At 36.8% G+C, this 16929-nt stretch overlaps 1 protein-coding gene across 2 annotated transcripts; it reads right to left on the bottom strand.

Annotated features, from left to right (window-relative positions):
* Positions 1-1276: 1276 nt before the first annotated feature.
* LOC103948942 (putative pentatricopeptide repeat-containing protein At1g12700, mitochondrial) lies at positions 1277-3573 on the bottom strand. 2 transcript variants are annotated; one of them, XM_048569583.1, is made up of 2 exons: positions 1987-3573; positions 1277-1866 (listed from the first exon to the last, which is right to left on the bottom strand). In XM_048569583.1, the coding sequence occupies exons 1-2, from the start codon at positions 3455-3457 to the stop codon at positions 1622-1624; spliced, it is 1716 nt and encodes a 571-aa protein (XP_048425540.1). In that variant the 5' UTR covers positions 3458-3573; the 3' UTR covers positions 1277-1621. The 2 variants fall into 2 exon arrangements, with proteins under 2 accessions (XP_048425540.1, XP_009358311.2); XM_009360036.3 differs by having other exon boundaries at positions 1277-3573.
* Between the last annotated feature and the right edge of the window lie 13356 nt (positions 3574-16929).

Below are 16929 nucleotides of genomic sequence, written 5' to 3'. Positions count from 1 at the left end.
GCGAAGCAAAGAAAATTTTGGGGATGGAAATCACACGGGATAGAAAGAAAGGGCTGGTGTGTTTATCACAGAAACAGTATGTGGAGAAATTGCTACACAAGTTTGGCATCCGTGATGAAACCAAACCCGTAAGTACACCTCTGGCATCTCACTTCAAGATGAGCACGCAGTTATGCCCTAAAACTGATGAAGAAAGGACTAAGATGAAGGACGTTCCTTATTCTAGTTTGGTTGGAGGGTTGATGTATGCCATGGTGTGTACTCGACCTGATATTGCTCATGCAGTTGGATTAGTAAGCAGATTTATGCATAACCCTGGAAAAATGCATTGGGAAGCTGCTCGATGGATACTGCGATACTTGCATGGAACAAGGAGCACGGGAATTTGCTTTGAGCGGAATGATAAAGGAATCGAGAAGTTTTCTATTGGATATGTAGATTCTGATTTTGCTAGTGACTTAGACAAACGAAGATCTACCACAGGATATGTGTTTACCATGGCAAATGGCCCTATATGTTGGAGATCAATTCTACAACCGACGGTTGCTTTATCAACTACAGAAGCAGAATATATGGCAATGGCAGAAGCAATTAAGGAAGCCATTTGGACACTGGGATTAATAGCAGATTTGGGAGTTAAGCAGCGCAAGATAGATGTGCATTGTGATAGTCAAAGTGCTATTTACTTGGCGAAGTATCAAGTGCATCATGCAAGAACCAAACATATAGATGTAAGATATCATTTTGTTCGAGAAATTATAGCTGAAGGCGAGATTCTCGTAACAAAAATCGCTTCAGCTGATAATCCTGCAGATATGTTAACAAAGGTGGTGGGTGCATCAAAATTCAGCCATTGTCTGGATTTGGTGCATGTAAGACAGGTTTGATACTTGAAAATGGTGGAGCGATGGAAGCATAAGAAGTCTCGAGGCGGAGTTCTTACCAAGGTGGAGTTTGTTAGAAATTGGTATAGAATCCGAGAAGGATCCCTAACTGGTGTGGAAGTTCTAATTGAAATAGGTATGGGAAACTTGGACGCAAGTTTTCAGATAGGTTTAGAATTCCAACTCAGTTTAGGATTAGGTTTTTGAGTTAGTATAAAAGGTTCCTTAACGTTAGGGTACAAAGAGTGGATATAGTGTGTGAGAGACTTATGAGACAAGAAACTATCTTGTGTGTGTTTTCTTGTATTTCTTTATATCAATAAGAAAGGTGTGCTTCCGTTGTTCAGTTTTAGCGTTGTTGATTTGGTTTGATCGAAGTACAAGTATAACACAAACAATATCCCCAATGATTTCTTTACAACACAAAGTCTGAATACTACAGTTGCAGACTCATTCCGGCAAAATAACCGAAATTTGCAGACCATTTTCGGAGATAGAAACTCAAAGACCTACACAAACTGTTTAATGTTTAGGTCAAATCCTCCAATCACCAAGAGGGAATTGATGGATATTTTTCTTCCTAATCTTAATGCTTTCAAGCATGATGTGGTCAAATGCAAATATATTTGCTAAAACTTTGAGCACCAACTAAAAGCCGACATTGTGAAAGAGTTCCCAAGTGCATTGTGACAATTAGAAGGATCTGTTTCAAAACTCCAATATCCAAATGATCTTTATCATTTTATTAAAGCCAACAAAGCAGGATCTACTTCATCCTTAGAGAGTAAATGAATTATCAATTCTGTAGTCGACGCATCTGCAGACCAGCCCCTCTCCACCATTTCATGGATAAGTCTCATTGCCCTTGACGTCTCATTCTTTTTGAAAAACCCCCGGATAATTGTGTTATAGGCGCAACCATCTGGAGAACAGCCCTTCTCTTCCATTTCTGTAAACAAATTTTCCGCTTCACTTATTAGGCCTGCATTACAAAGTCCAGTAATCATTATGGTAAATGTCCTGACATTAGGCTGAAGTCCTTTTGAAAAGAAACTGCTAAAGAGATCCTTTGCGCATTCAACTTTTCCACCTATGCACAAACCTTCAATAAGAATACTGTAGACCACAATATTTGGATCCAATCCCTTGCCTTTCATTTCTTCAAACAATTCAATTGCCTTAGAAAGTTGTTGGTCTTTACACAGACCATCAAGTAAAATAGCATAAGTTTGAACATCTGGAAGTTGACCACAAACTTGCATCGTGGCAAACAGCTTTTGTGCATCGTGTATTCTGCCCCGCTTGCAAAAACCATCTATTAGTGTGTTATAAGTAACAGTGTTTGGAACCAGACCTCCACCAGACATTTCCAGAAAAAGTATCCAAGCCTCGTCTATCCCTTTATGCTTACAATAGCCGTTTATCAGTATGTTGTAACTATGAGTATCAGCCACGAACCCCTTGCTAAGCATTATGTCAAAGACTTCTTTCGCCTCATCCATTTCTCCTCGCAAGCAATAACCATCCATAAGCGAATTATACGTAACCGTGTTAGGCTCAATATCTCTTTGAGTCATCATTTCAACCTTGCTTTTTGCTTCCCCAACCAACCCCTCCTTGCAAAGTGTATCTACTAAGACATTGAAGGTGAACACATCTGGAAAGATACCTTTGCTCACCATTTCATTAAACAACCTCACTGCTTCTTTCCACTCCCCTAATTTGCATACTCCATGAATCAAAGTGTTATAGGTGATGACATCAGGAGCAATACCTTTACTTGTCATTTCTGAGAAGAGTTTCAATGCATCCACAACCAGAGTATCTTTACAGAGGCTGTTGATAATCGTGTTATACAAAACAACGTCAGGGTTGCAAGCTCCTTGTTCCATCCTCTTAAGCAATTGCATAGCTCCAACGTTGTTACCCTTCATGCAAAAACCCTTAACTAGTATGTTGAATGTAAACACATCGGGCTTACAATTACCACTCTCCATCATTTTATTCAGAATCCCGACAGCATCAGCCTCTCTATCCTCGAGAAGGAAGCCGTTGATTAATGTGTTGTAGGTCACCACATTCGGTTCAAAACCCAGTTTGAAGAATTTTCCCAAGACAGACAAACAAAACCCCATTTGGCTCAGATGACAAAAGCAATTAATGATAATGTTTAGAGTGTAAGCATTAGGAACAATTCCCAACAGACCCATTTGATCATTCAACGAGATGACAGCCGAGTAATGCTTCAACTTGGCGACTTGAGTCAATACTTGATTGAAACGGACAACAGAAGGCAGAGGACGCATTTGAAGCATTTCGTCGAACAGACGGAGTGCATCGTCAAGGTTAGCTACTTTGACAAGCTGATGCAATTGGGTCTTTGTAGATTTGGTAGGATAGGAAGGTCGAGAGTGAAACGGAGCAAAGTAATTGTTGAAGAGAGTAAAGTTACGAAGAGGACAAGGCAGAGGCGGCATACCTCTCACTTTCACTCTCAGTCTGCTGCCGATGCCATAACCAACCTTCAAGGAAGAAGAAGCGGCAATTGGCGCCGCGCGCATCATCCTCAGCATGCCTGTTGTGGCAGAATGAGAGAATCGGTGACGCCAGGGAGAGGAGAAAAATTGCGAGTAGGGTTCTACCGCGTTGTACCATATGATAAAGTTTCAATGGTAACGGGATCTTGTAATCTGTCTGTTCGTCGTATATTATGCGGTTTTTGTTACGTATTATTTATATTTAATTTTAAAATTTAAATGATTTCTGATCACATGATATACGATGAACGAACATAATTATAAGATCTCCGAATTCCCATGAAAAGGATCGGGCGAGGATCTTTTTCCGTTTTCGCCTTCCATTTCTTCTTGCAAAAGATAAACCATCCATGAAGGGAGTCTGAAATGTTTATGTGAGTTTTACTGGCCTCCAAAATGGATAAATAACCATGACTTACCACCAGTTATCCTCTTGAATATCTCTTTCAACCATCATTTAAGCCTCGCTTTTTGCTTTCCGGACCATCCCCTCCTTACAAAGTGTGTCTACCAAGATATTAAACATGCGGAGATGAGGAAAAATATTTTTACTCACCATTTCATTAAAAAACCTCGTAGCCTCTTCCCACTCCCCTAATTTACAAACTCCATGAATCAAACAGTTATAGGTAATGTCGTTAATTTGGAGCAATATCCTTACTCATCATCTCAGACAAGAGGTTCAATGCATCAACGACTAATTTATCCTTACAAAGACTGTAAATGATGGTGGTATAGGCAACTACGCTAGGCTTGCAATCTCCTTCCTCCATCTTCCTAAGAAATTTAAGAGCTGCATTGTTGTTGCCCCTATTACAAAAACCCTTTATCGGTGCTGACTGAAAGTAACGACATTGGGCTTACAATTAGCACTACCCATTGTTTCATTCAGAAATTTGTGTAAGAGCGACGGTCATTTGATTGACTACATCAACTTCCAATTTTGTGCGTATGATCAAGGCACCGCAATGTCTCAGTTCATCAATTATCTCAACACTCACAACTTCAATTACAACGGCGGAAAGTTCTTGGCAAGCTTTATCAATGACGGGAGCGGCGGATTGTCCCCGGAGATGTATATGTTTGGAATAAATTATAGGGTAATGTTAGGGAGACCAAAATTTTAAATCAAATGATGTTGTAGTAGATGATTGGGTTATTAACTAAGTATCGTTTAACGTGCTTGTTTCTTATTGGTGACAAATCAATTGGTTTAAAATTTTGGTTTCCCGAGTATTATCCTAAATTATATGTATGTGCGATACTTGTGCCACAAGTAAACAAAACTTCTTTATTTAATGTCTTGTCTGTTACGGATTTTGATTTTTACTTGATGTTATACCAGATACTATTAAGATGAGGCTAAATATAAACTAGTTATACTCAAGCACACAACATTAGTCATTCACAACAGAATAATAAAGACAGTAAGTAACAAAGAGCAGTAACTACAGGACTGAAAGTGATATTCATAATATTGAATACCACAAATAAGTAAAGTACATAAACAAATGAACTTAAAGCAACCAATGAAACTCTTATCAGATTGGTTTTAAGGCCGTTCGATCAGGTTAAGGATGCTTCTTGTAAAGTGTTTCAACTAAAGTGACAAACTTTATCTACTGGCTGGTATATCGATACTACGCAAAAAGATGGTAGTAGAGCAAATTTTAATTGGTCTTAGAGTGTAAAGGAAGGATTCCTAAAGTTCTAAGGTTTTGGTTTCAAGTGATCTTTTGGTAAGGCAAAAGGGATGAAACAAGTAAAGGCAGAGAGCTTTCGTTTGAAAGCCCATGGTTTGTTTTGTTGAATGATATGAGTGTTCTTTGCTTTGACTTTCACTTGTATTTATAAACCTTTCACTTCCTTCTTGAATACTTCCTATGTATTCATTTGAAGCCAACCTAGGAATACTTTTCAGAAAGTAATGCACTAATAAGAAAGTCATCCAAAATATCTGAATGGTGAACCTAGTTTAGCATAACCAAGACAGTGTTTTTTGCTGAGTCTATGACCACCTTCCCTCCAAAATGTAAAAGTACTTTGCATTCAAAGCTTTTAGCAGTCAAGAAGGAAAACTGAGACTTGGTATCTTTGACAAGTCAAAAAGTGGTTTGGGCTACGCATCGTTCCTTTAGAGTAAATTAAACTGAAACTCTATTTTCCTTTGTGTCATCTTACTACACCAATCCAAAACTAAGGCCCAATAATATTTTTGGTGTAAACATCATCAACATAAAACTGCCTCTATTAAAGATGCTTTCCTTAAATTTGTGTTTTGCAACTTTGTTATGCCGCCGGGACAAAACTTTGCACGAAACACTACTGCAACAGCACTGCAGACGCAAGGAGATCAACTATAGCTTTGCTTGTTTCCACATTGGGTAATTGTTGAGTGTGAATTCAACACCGGGAATAAGGGAATTTCATGTCTTTATAAGAAGTTAGTCTATTAATGCATAGTGCTAATTGGTTTTATAGTAGAATTTCAATATATTTTAGGATATCATAGCAGTTTAATCCACGCTTTAAGCTTAATGTGCCATGTGCTCTCATGTTACTCATCAAAAGCCACAAGATTTTACATTTTAACAAAACTATTAAATCTCATGTTACATGCGATCATATGAGAACAAAAATTCTCAAAACATATTCGAAGATGAAATAGGATGTCCTTGAGTCTAATTGCATAATCACACTATCTCGCATATCAAAAGAAAGGGTTGATAATAACTTCAGACAACAACAACACTAGCCAGCTACATGCATGGCTCTCGAAACACCAAACCAAACATTAGGAATAACAAAACCATATTGAAATATTACAATATTCAGAAAAATCACTGCAGGTAAACAGAGGGTAACAATCTAGGTTTAGGAATGCCAACAAGGCGCTTTCCTTTCTGAATCGTAAGCCCCACTTGCTGGAACCCTATTGGACTCTAAACTTATCTCATTAGGGTTTTGAGTTTGAAACTGGAATCAGTTGGAGTTAATATTTGAATAAGTTTTCTTTCCCTTAAAGTAGGACAATAAGGTTAAACATGTTGGTGAGTGGATATCCCACATTGGAATGTAAATGGACGTGCAGTTTTGCCAAGCAGTTTCTGTGATAGGTGGAAACGATTGTTGTTACACGTCTATAAAATGGTTTAGTTCCTGCTCAAGAGCAACACGTTCTTTTAGTAACTAACCCCATTGAGTAGAAGACTCTTCCTCGATCATTCAGTAATGGCTTCATCAGATTTGCGTGCTCTTTCGTCCCCTGTATTAGGTTGTAATCTATGCGTGTGGCTAACCATAAATTCCAACCTTTGGTATCAGAGCATCGGCTAGCTCTTCATAGATTCTTTTGATGATTACTGGCAACGTATAAATTAGATTATTGCTTTTGCTTGCTTCTTGAAGTTTTTATCAGGTACAGGATTAAAGCTAATGTGAAAAGGCAAAGAAGAATGAAAGGCATAGGCTGCCTTTCCGTGCCTTAATTTAAGGGAAAAGAAATAAAGGTTGTTGCTTTTGGTTGAATAAGAATAGAGCGAAGCAGAGTGAGAGAGGTGAGAGCATCCGGCTCTCCCAAGAAACGAAAGGGGGCAAGCGTCCACAAGAGAGGAGAGTTGATGCACGGCAAGGGAGAGAGAGCTCCCGGAAAAATTGAGGGATTTTGTCGAACCTCAGCCATGGCACAACTTGAAGATCTTAATGGCGTCGTTCTCGGCCATGGTGGCGGAGATGATGATGTTTCCGGTAGACGTAACAAAGACGTGGTTTCCGCTGCACGGCAGTTGGCGTGCCAACGCGCGTTTTGGGTCGCCTTGGAGATCATGCGAGAGCAAGGTCCGCTGGGATTGTATCGGGGCTTGTTGTTGGTGATTCTAAAACACGTCTGAAGAGCGACGGTAGGTCCCTCTCTCTCTCCCCGTCAAAGCTATCTCTGGCGTTGTTGCTCAAAATGGGGAGGGATGCTCTATGAAGGTTGATGCTTATCTAATTATTTATCATTATATTATTCAACTAATGGATCCTGGCATTCCATTGCTATGGCTATTATCATTTTGCTTCCTCTGTATTTGCAGATAAAGGGATGTTGGTGATAAACGTAAAGGTTAAATATATACGTTTTGTTATATTGCTAACATCTTGTAGCTTCTTAAGATTAATATTATCGAAGACACCTAATAAAATAGGGTAAAGTATAAAAAACGACCTCAACTATTGATGTCACGACACTTTCATACTTTATCTTTTAAAATTGACAATATCATACCTCATCTTGAGAATTTGGTCCAATGTTATACCTTCCTTTACTTGGCCGTTTACTTTTAAGTTAAATACGAACTTGACTTGATTTAGAGTCCACTTCTATTAAAAAATCATTAAAATATTATTAAAAACTTGAAAAAAAAATTATTTAATATTATTTAAATATTAAAATAATAATTAAAAGTAAAAAAAAAAAAACCCTCATCCCGTCCCTCCCCTCACCCACCTCCCCCCCCTCCCTCTCCTCTCTCTTCTCCCCATCTTCATCTTCTTCCCCCACCTCCAAACCCCCCCAAAAAAAAAGCCCTAGATCCCATCGGTGGGAAGATAGGTGCACAGAGAAAGTGGAGGATGTGGAGAATGGATGAGAGTGGTGGATTTGGGGTTTGATGGGTTTTCAAAAAAATTTTTTTTTTTTTTCTTCCTCTGCCTTTTTTCCCTCTTCTTCTTCTTCCTCCTTCTCCTTCTTCTTCTTCTGGAGGGGGGGTTGATGGGTTTTCAAAATTTTTTTTTTCTTTTCTTCTTCATCTTCTTCCTCCTTCTCCTTTTCTTCCTCTTCTTATTCTTCCTCCTTCTCCTTCTCCTTTTCCTTCTTCTTCATCCCCCGCCAGGGGGGGGGAGGAAGAAGATGAAGATGGGGAGAAGAGAGAGGAGGGGGGAAGGGGGAGGGGAGGGACGAACTGATGGTTTTTTTTTTTTTTTTTTTTACTTTTTATTATTATTTTAATATTTAAAAAAGTATTAAATATTCTTTTTTTAGTTTTTAATAATATTTTAATGATTTTTTAATAGAAAGTGGGCCTCGAATCAAGCTACATCAGCATTTAACTGAAAAGTAAACGGCCAAGTAACGGAAGGTATAACATTGGACCAAATTCTAAAGATGAGATATGACATTATCAATTTTAAAAAATGAGGTATGAAAGTGTCATGACACCAATAGTTGAGATAGTTTTTTGTACTTTACCAAATAATCTTCACTAAAGTGGGATTATCAAGAATTTTATTTGATAAAAATTTAGTTATGGTTTATGGTCGTCATTATTAATGATTCATGTGTATAAATTTTTATACACAGTAATATACAATACCTTTGGGATTCACTAAAGTGGGATTCACTGAAGAAGCCATGAAGACATACGTTAGAAAAAAACAATGAGGTAGGGAAAAACACAGTAATATACAACACCTTTGGGTGAGGAACGTTTACTGCAAAAACTTAATCCATGCATAGCCATTTAGTTATTTGTTAAAATATTTCAAAACTTAGGTCCTTAGACAATAATCAGAACTATAGTTAACCATTCACCAAAAACTATGCCCTAATCCATTAATCGAACCATTCATATGTTGCCTTCTTTAGAAGAACTTATATGCATGTTATGATTAAATGAACTACATGTTGGAAATGTGCCCTAAAACCAATCATATGATGATACTTTACGGACATTTCAAACTAATGTAGTTTAAATATAAAGGGCAAAGATTATTGTTTGAGCCGTCTCATATAAATGTTATATGCTTAAACGATAAGTCCAAGGAATATGTGATTGGAAGAATGCGATCTAAAGAAGTTAGATTCATGAGACCATTCTTTCGTTGACACATCCTAAACGTTCCTGATCATAGGATTGTCAATTGGGCATTGACAGTCCGTTAAGATCAGTACGTGCTATGTCTTCTCTCAGGGAGAGTGACTAGTCTCGAGTCATTGGTGTGTGTGACATCAAGACAAGTACGTAGGTGCTCAATAGAGAATGAGTTCACTGAACACGATCAACGAAGAGTTCTCATATTCATGTCACATGAGAACTCATGGTTGGGATAATGCAAATTAGTCTTTTGACCTGAGGCATCACAGTTGTCTTGTGGTTAGGTCCTTAATCTTTGATTATGTCAAAGTCACTCTATCAGGGTGCCCACAGCATCGTTGGGGTTAAGCCATTTAGCCATGGAGGCAAGTGAATGCGCAACAAGGGATCTCTAACCTTCAAATTGTTTGAGGGAGAATACTCTATGATATGATTTAGAATCTCTGGCCAGAGTATGAATGAGATGTTGGAATGCGTTCCAGATCACATTCAAGGTAATCATATAAGTACAAGATTCACATTGGATAGTAGACATGAATAAACTATCAATCCAAACAATGTGGTCAAGAGTATTGTATTAGAGAAAGACCGTATTGCATTTGTAATCCTAAACTGAATAGGTTCTCCACCTCTTCTGATTAGCTTGGGTAACCATGATATGCTGCTAGGTGTCACTCATGGTTTGTGGAAGCCCTAAAAGTGTATTATCACTAACGGGAGAATTGAAAGTAAGTTTCAATTCACAATCGATTTGAAAGAGTTTGAATCGCCCACTGCCTCGCTAAAAGAAACCTAATGGATCGTACACCGTGTAAGGTAGAGTTTGAAGATTCAACGGAGATGAGTAAGAATAATTAAATGGTTTAATTATTTATGGCAAGGATTAATTAATATGATTATTAATCAAACGAATAAGTTCGTTAAAAGACCTCGGGATAGTTTTGGACCTTAAGGCCCAATGGGCTTCGAACGTCAAGTCCATTGACTTAAGTTGTATGACAACTTAATGAATAATGATTCACAAAGGCCCAAATAGCCCAATAAATCCCCTTAGGCCGGCCATTTAGAGGAGGGTAGTGAACTTGGCTTAATTGCAAGTTTGCCACTCCATTGTGAGGTGGTATAAAGACATCTTTATAGCCATTTCATCCTTAGGGGTTTTCTAGGGAGTGAAGATGAGAACAAAAACCTCCCTTTGCTCTCAAAGAGGCCGGCCAATCTAGAGGGGAAAATCTAGCAATCTTACTTCCTCTAGGTCACTCATTTCTTCTTCAATATACCTTGGTGTGGAGACTTAGAGGTTCTCAATTTTGGGAACTTGGAGAAACCTTTTCATCCATCCAAATCCATGGATCTAAGATGCAAGGAATGAAGGCCCTCTCTTTGGGTGATTAGCCTTTGCTTATGCAAAGAGGAATCTACAAAGGTATTGATTTCTCAACTCACTTTGTTTTTGAGTTGAGTCTTGGTTCACCTATCTACTAGGCTTTGAATTTCATGGGTAAATGTTTTGTTTTAAGTGCATACAAGCATGATTCCGCCTTTAATTGTTAATTGCATGTTATTGATGTTGCTTAAATGAACATGTTTTTCACAAATTTTCCTTCAAGTGGTATCAAGAGCCTAAGTCTAGTAGTTGGTGAATCCTTTTGGGTTTTGTAGTTCATAGTTTGTGATTTGAATGTTGTAATTGTTACAAGCTTTATTCTTGCTTCTTTGAATGTAAATTTTGTTAGAAAATTTGCCATCTCAAATGTTGTAGATGTAATTCATATGAGCATGAAATTGGAGCTAAAATTTGGTGCCATGTTTTTGGGGAAATTCGGCCAAATCCAAAGGGTGGAATTTTGGGTTCTTGTTTGACTTGTTAAAAGTGTTTTAAAGTGACTTTTGGAACCCCTATGTACCCTAGTATGGTTGTATGTTATTTCCCTTAAGTTTGAGTGGTTTTGGTATGTTTTTGAGTGAAGAATGTTCATGGAGCTCTTATGGGTTTTCATGAATGTTCTTCATTGTTCTTGATATGTTCTTGCCAAGAACAAAAGGTTTGGTGTTTTGATTCAAAGTTTTGATTTATTTCATAAAGTTTTTGTTTTGAAATATTTCTTATGTTTAAATATATTAGATATTTATTTTGAAAAATTAAAGAAATTATAGTGGGTTTGGTGTGTAATGATTTATTCCATTACACACACCCCACTTACAAAACTTTGAAATTTTTTTTTTATAACTTTGCTTCAATGGCCGGCCACCCTACTCAATTAGGGTCCTTGTGGGGCTTTCATGCAATTATATAAAGTTTTGATACTTTTGTGTATTTGCATTTTGACCCAAAAGTTTACGTTTTTACGTAAAGGTCCAAAATCACTAAAATGACAAATTGTTTTGCTCCTTTAATGAAGTTTTATTTTTTGTGGAAAATTTTGGGTTCTAGTTGTAATTACATGAAGTAGTGGACTTTTGTGTTTTTACAAAGTGACCCCAAAAGTTTAAGTTTTTGCAAAATAGCCCAAAAGTTGAGGTTAATTGCACTATGGCCCAAACAAGTTGAGGTCATAGCATTTTGGCCCAAATTAGGTAGAGAACAAAATTGTTTTGTCTCTTTAAATGAGAATTGGATTTTCATTTCATTTAGCTCCATTTAAATCAATTCTATGGATACAAAAACCAAATGAAAATGTTGCATTCAAGTTTAATTAGTTAAAGCGTTAATTAATTAAAGAAAGGGTGATTATGAACCTTAGCCTACGATAATTGAGCTATGTGAAAGGCCGTTTCAAATTTGTTTGAACCATGGGAATGTGTAGATTAAATTTTGGTTGTAATTTGATATGATCAATTGTTGTAAAAGAGCATAAGCTCTTCTTTACTTTAAAGTAATTTGATTTGATCAATTGTTGTAAAAGAGCATAAGCTCTTATTTACTTTGAAGTACTCCTTTCTTGTTTTATTCGATATGCATGAAAATGGAGTAGTTGGGTCCAACGCCCAATAAGACAACACGCCTTAATGTGATTAAACGCGTAACTAAAATCAATCTCCATCCCTAGACCGAGATTCAACACTAGGCTCGTGTTTGAATCGAATCAAAGGTTCATAGTCATCCTAAGGCCCTAAGGCAACTATATAGTCCATCAATGAATGCAAACCTTATGTTAGTAGTATCATATACTCTTGCTTTAAAAACCGTTTTAAAAGCTTAGTGGGAGTATTATATACAACTAAATCAATCAAATGGACCAATAGTTGTAATAGGACCAAAATGTTTTAATTGGATTAAAATGTATGTTTATATGTGATGAGACCTAAAAACCCTCAACCAAATCAATATTAAGTTGATAAGCGAGAGATGCTTTGAATATCTCTTCGTGGCCTTCCACCGTGGTAGGCTCCAATCGTTTGTGACTTGTACACCGGCTTCACCCTATCATGGGGGAGTACAAAGTGCATGCTTACATTCAGGAGGAGTCTATACGCATATGATGAGGTGAGTGTAGGCAACGAGGATAGCCAACATTGTATCATCGTGAGGTTATTCTTGAACCCCTACACGAACTAAGCATGGTGGGAATAACTTAACTAAGTGCAATAGTGCCAACATCGTATCATCGTGAGGCAACATTCTCTAGAGGCCAAACAAGATGGGTAATTACAAACGTTGTAAATGAGTAAAGCGTTATTCTCTCATCATTATTTTTGCTAACCAACATCGTATCATCGTGAGGTGGGCTTGGTAATGGTGAGCCTCCCATACCCTACTAAGAGTTTCCTCCAAAACTCTCGAATTCCGATGAGGGATATGGAATTTGCCAAAAATAGTGGGTGGTGCTATTTGATTTAAAGACCCGAATCAAATGGCTTAAAATCAATCAATTTATATTCGTTATGTATTTATTTACCAATATATTTGCAAACGCTATCCAAAACTTGACAAAGAAAAACCAAACGCTTTAATTTCCGGACTTAGTTCTACAATCCCATAGATTGTCTTTAATGGCTTGTAGATGTAACTAAGTAGTCTCATCCTCACAATCTTCCTATTGATAATGTATCAATGGAAGAACATGTTAGATAAGTCTACCATGAAGAGGACAATGCAAACTCTAGTGCTTGTCTCTTTGTTACACGAACAAGGAACTTGAGAAGTAAGCACAAGGGCATGGACACTTTATGTGCCATGATTCTTCACTTACAAATTGTTGTATGAAGAAATGAGAGTTGCCTTGAACAACTCTTGAAAGTTTGTTATTATGTTTAGAACATAATGGTTGGTTGACAAAAATAGTCCATTTATATGGACTTATGATGATTTTGAATCATTGAGTGTTGAAGTGTTAAACCAATTAACGAGACGGAAACTAGGCAAGGACTTCACCTTTGTGTCCCTATCCTAATGGTTCACTAAGTTTATTGTAAACTATATAGTGAACAATAACCGCAAGCTCTCCAAATCGTTTGATGTGTATAACACATTTGAAATAAGTTTCAAGAGAGATAGTGGAAGTTTAGGGACCATGACTATTGTAGTCAAAAGGGAAGTCAAATGAAGAAGGCAAAATAACTCCAAGGGAACAAACTTTCTTTATGAAAGGATGGACATTGGAAGGGGTATTTGCAAGAAATGTCTTGCAAGTGTCAAGAACACACCTTTCGAAGGTGTTGTAATATGTTCTTGAAATAGTTCAAGACAGTTGGTTCTTCTACTTGAATGCTTGATTCCGTATTAGTAACTATGTTTTACAATTGTTGTAAAAGTGTGCTAATAAGAAGTAGAAGATTAAATGAGAGAAGAGAAAGTACTTCACATTCGGAAAGTGAATAAAATATAGATCTCTGCGAAAACGGATTGTACTTACTTCCTCATATGAACTACCAAAGAAATTGGAAAATACTAAAGATTGTCTTTACATTCCAATTTTAAGGAACTTAAATCCGTCACTATAGTAGAGATGGATAAATGTTTTGTTTGACAAAAACATTGTTCTTTATTAATCAATAATTAGATTATTGTAATTTAATTGGTTGTCTCTATAGTAGAGATGATGTGGTAGTTTAACTGTTTAGAATACGATGATGCTTAAAACCCAAAAGGTTGCAGGGTAGTGACTAATCCCAACTGAGTTGTGATACCTCTAAAACATAAGTTACGAGTTGGTCATAGATGGATGCTTTGGATCGTTAGATCCGGATCCAATACCTTCTTGTTAAAATTGTATAGAGGCGAAATGTTCGAATCTTTATTCTTTTGGAAAGAAGAAAGAATCACAAAGTTGTTGAGGTTAATTCACTTAGATGTTAGTGGCACTTATCCACAACATAATACTACTCATGTTGTATGACATTCACCGAAGATCACTCTCGGTTGGACTATAGTTTATTTTGAATAAACACAAGTCCAAATACTTTGCAAAAGGTTTCAAAGAATTCAAGAAATGTAAGTAGATGAGTAAGATGTCTAAAGTATTTACCTCCTTAGATTTGATCCAAGGAAAAAGTAACACTTTAGATTAATTTCCTTGAAAAATATCAAGGAAAGTAGCATCGTAAGATAATGAATTTCTCCATTAGGAGAAGAATGAACATAAATAAGATTTAGTTCGTTGGACATTATCAATTACCCATATATATATGATATATACTTCTAAGACATGTTAGTTGTAAGAAGATTCATCCATCATGGATCTTAGCAAGCTAGTGGGAGCTATAAGCGTCTTATGAGAAAAGATCAATTGTTTGATTTCTCATAAAGATGTAAATGAATATTTTGTTTACTAGGTTTACAAAAGATTAGTGGGAGTTGATCATATTCCTAAATTAGAATATATATACATGATATATATTAATTTTGAAAATGAAAGGAATTCTTCATCGTTAAAGTTATGACTTTAAGCATTCTATAATGATAGAATGTATATGGGAGACATAGTCTATATACATGGGATGGAAATCTATAATGATAGATTTCAAGATATAATTGGATTATATCAATCCCTAAAATAGACAAGAGATGCTAGGAAGTTTCTCATATGATGAAAACTTCAATTAGAATGACAATTCTAGTGAGACTAGGAAGTTGTTCTTTTCAAAGGGAATGTACCCTTTGACTCCCAAAGAAATAATGCGTAAATAGAATCCTTTATGCATACGCAGAAAGGTGATTTATGTATTTCATATTGTATGAAAACATTGATATAAGTCGTACCTAGAACGGTACAAGATGATATCAGTGCAAGCCCAGGATCAGAACCATGGCAACTGTCAAGTGAATCCTTAGGTATTTAAGAAATACTAAGGATGGATTCCTCAAGAATGAGGAAGAATTAGAGTAACGTAATGGAAGCGTAAATGTATTAGATTATGAATCTAATCCATCATAGAATATCTCTTCATTATGAATGAAGTGATAATGAGATATCTCTTTATTATGACTAAAGAGATATTTGGGTGGAAACGTTAAAAAGTAAATGACTTTAATGTGTTCCATCATGTATGCAAAATATATTGCCATATAGAAGCTTACAACATTGTTGTTTGGATGGGAAAGTTCATTCATGAACTCTTCATTCGGTTCCAACCAGAAAGTGTATGACACTAATGGGGCGATAGCTCAAGCCAGGGAATCAAGGTCTCATCAAGGTCCGAACTCAAATGAGAGACTGAACCACATGATTGAGAATCATGTATAATGGTGACGTCGTTATTCTCAAGGTTGCTTCTATGGATAACATATAGATATCCATTGCTTAGGCCTACTACTCAGCCATTTATGAAATGAATTACAGAAGAGGTATCATCAATGATGACTAAGCTGATTGGCTCTAGTGCAAGTGGGAGATTGTTGGAAATGTGCCCTAAAACCAATCATATGATGATACTTTACGGACATTTCAAACTAATGTAGTTTAAATATAAAGGGCAAAGATTATTGTTTGAGCCGTCTCATATAAATGTTATATGCTTAAACGATAAGTCCAAGGAATATGTGATTGGAAGAATGCGATCTAAAGAAGTTAGATTCATGAGACCATTCTTTCGTTGACACATCCTAAACGTTCCTGATCATAGGATTGTCAATTGGGCATTGACAGTCCGTTAAGATCAGTACGTGATATGTTTTCTCTCAGGGAGAGTGACTAGTCTCGAGTCATTGGTGTGTGTGACATCAAGACAAGTACGTAGGTGCTCAATAGAGAATGAGTTCACTGAACACGATCAACGAAGAGTTCTCATATTCATGTCACATGAGAACTCATGGTTGGGATAATGCAAATTAGTCTTTTGACCTGAGGCATCACAGTTGTCTTGTGGTTAGGTCCTTAATCTTTGATTATGTCAAAGTCACTCTATCAGGGTGCCCACGGCATCGTCGGGGTTAAGCCACTTAGCCATGGAGGCAAGTGAATGCGCAACAAGGGATCTCTAACCTTCAAACTGTTTGAGGGAGAATACTCTATGATATGATTTAGAATCTCTGGCCAGAGTATGAATGAGATGTTGGAATGCGTTCCAGATCACATTCAAGGTAATCATATAAGTACAAGATTCACATTGGATAGTAGACATGAATAAACTATCAATCCAAACAATGTGGTCAAGAGTATTGTATTAGAGAAAGACCGTATTGCATTTGTAATCCTAAACTGAATAAGTTCT

The sequence above is a fragment of a genome, unplaced genomic scaffold (assembly GCF_019419815.1).
Source record: "Pyrus x bretschneideri cultivar Hongxiangsu unplaced genomic scaffold, Pyrus_bretschneideri_v1 Contig5, whole genome shotgun sequence".
NCBI classification, from domain to species: domain Eukaryota; kingdom Viridiplantae; phylum Streptophyta; class Magnoliopsida; order Rosales; family Rosaceae; genus Pyrus; species Pyrus x bretschneideri.
Note: the sequence above shows the minus strand (reverse complement) of the source record. Positions and strands in the feature narration are given on the sequence as shown.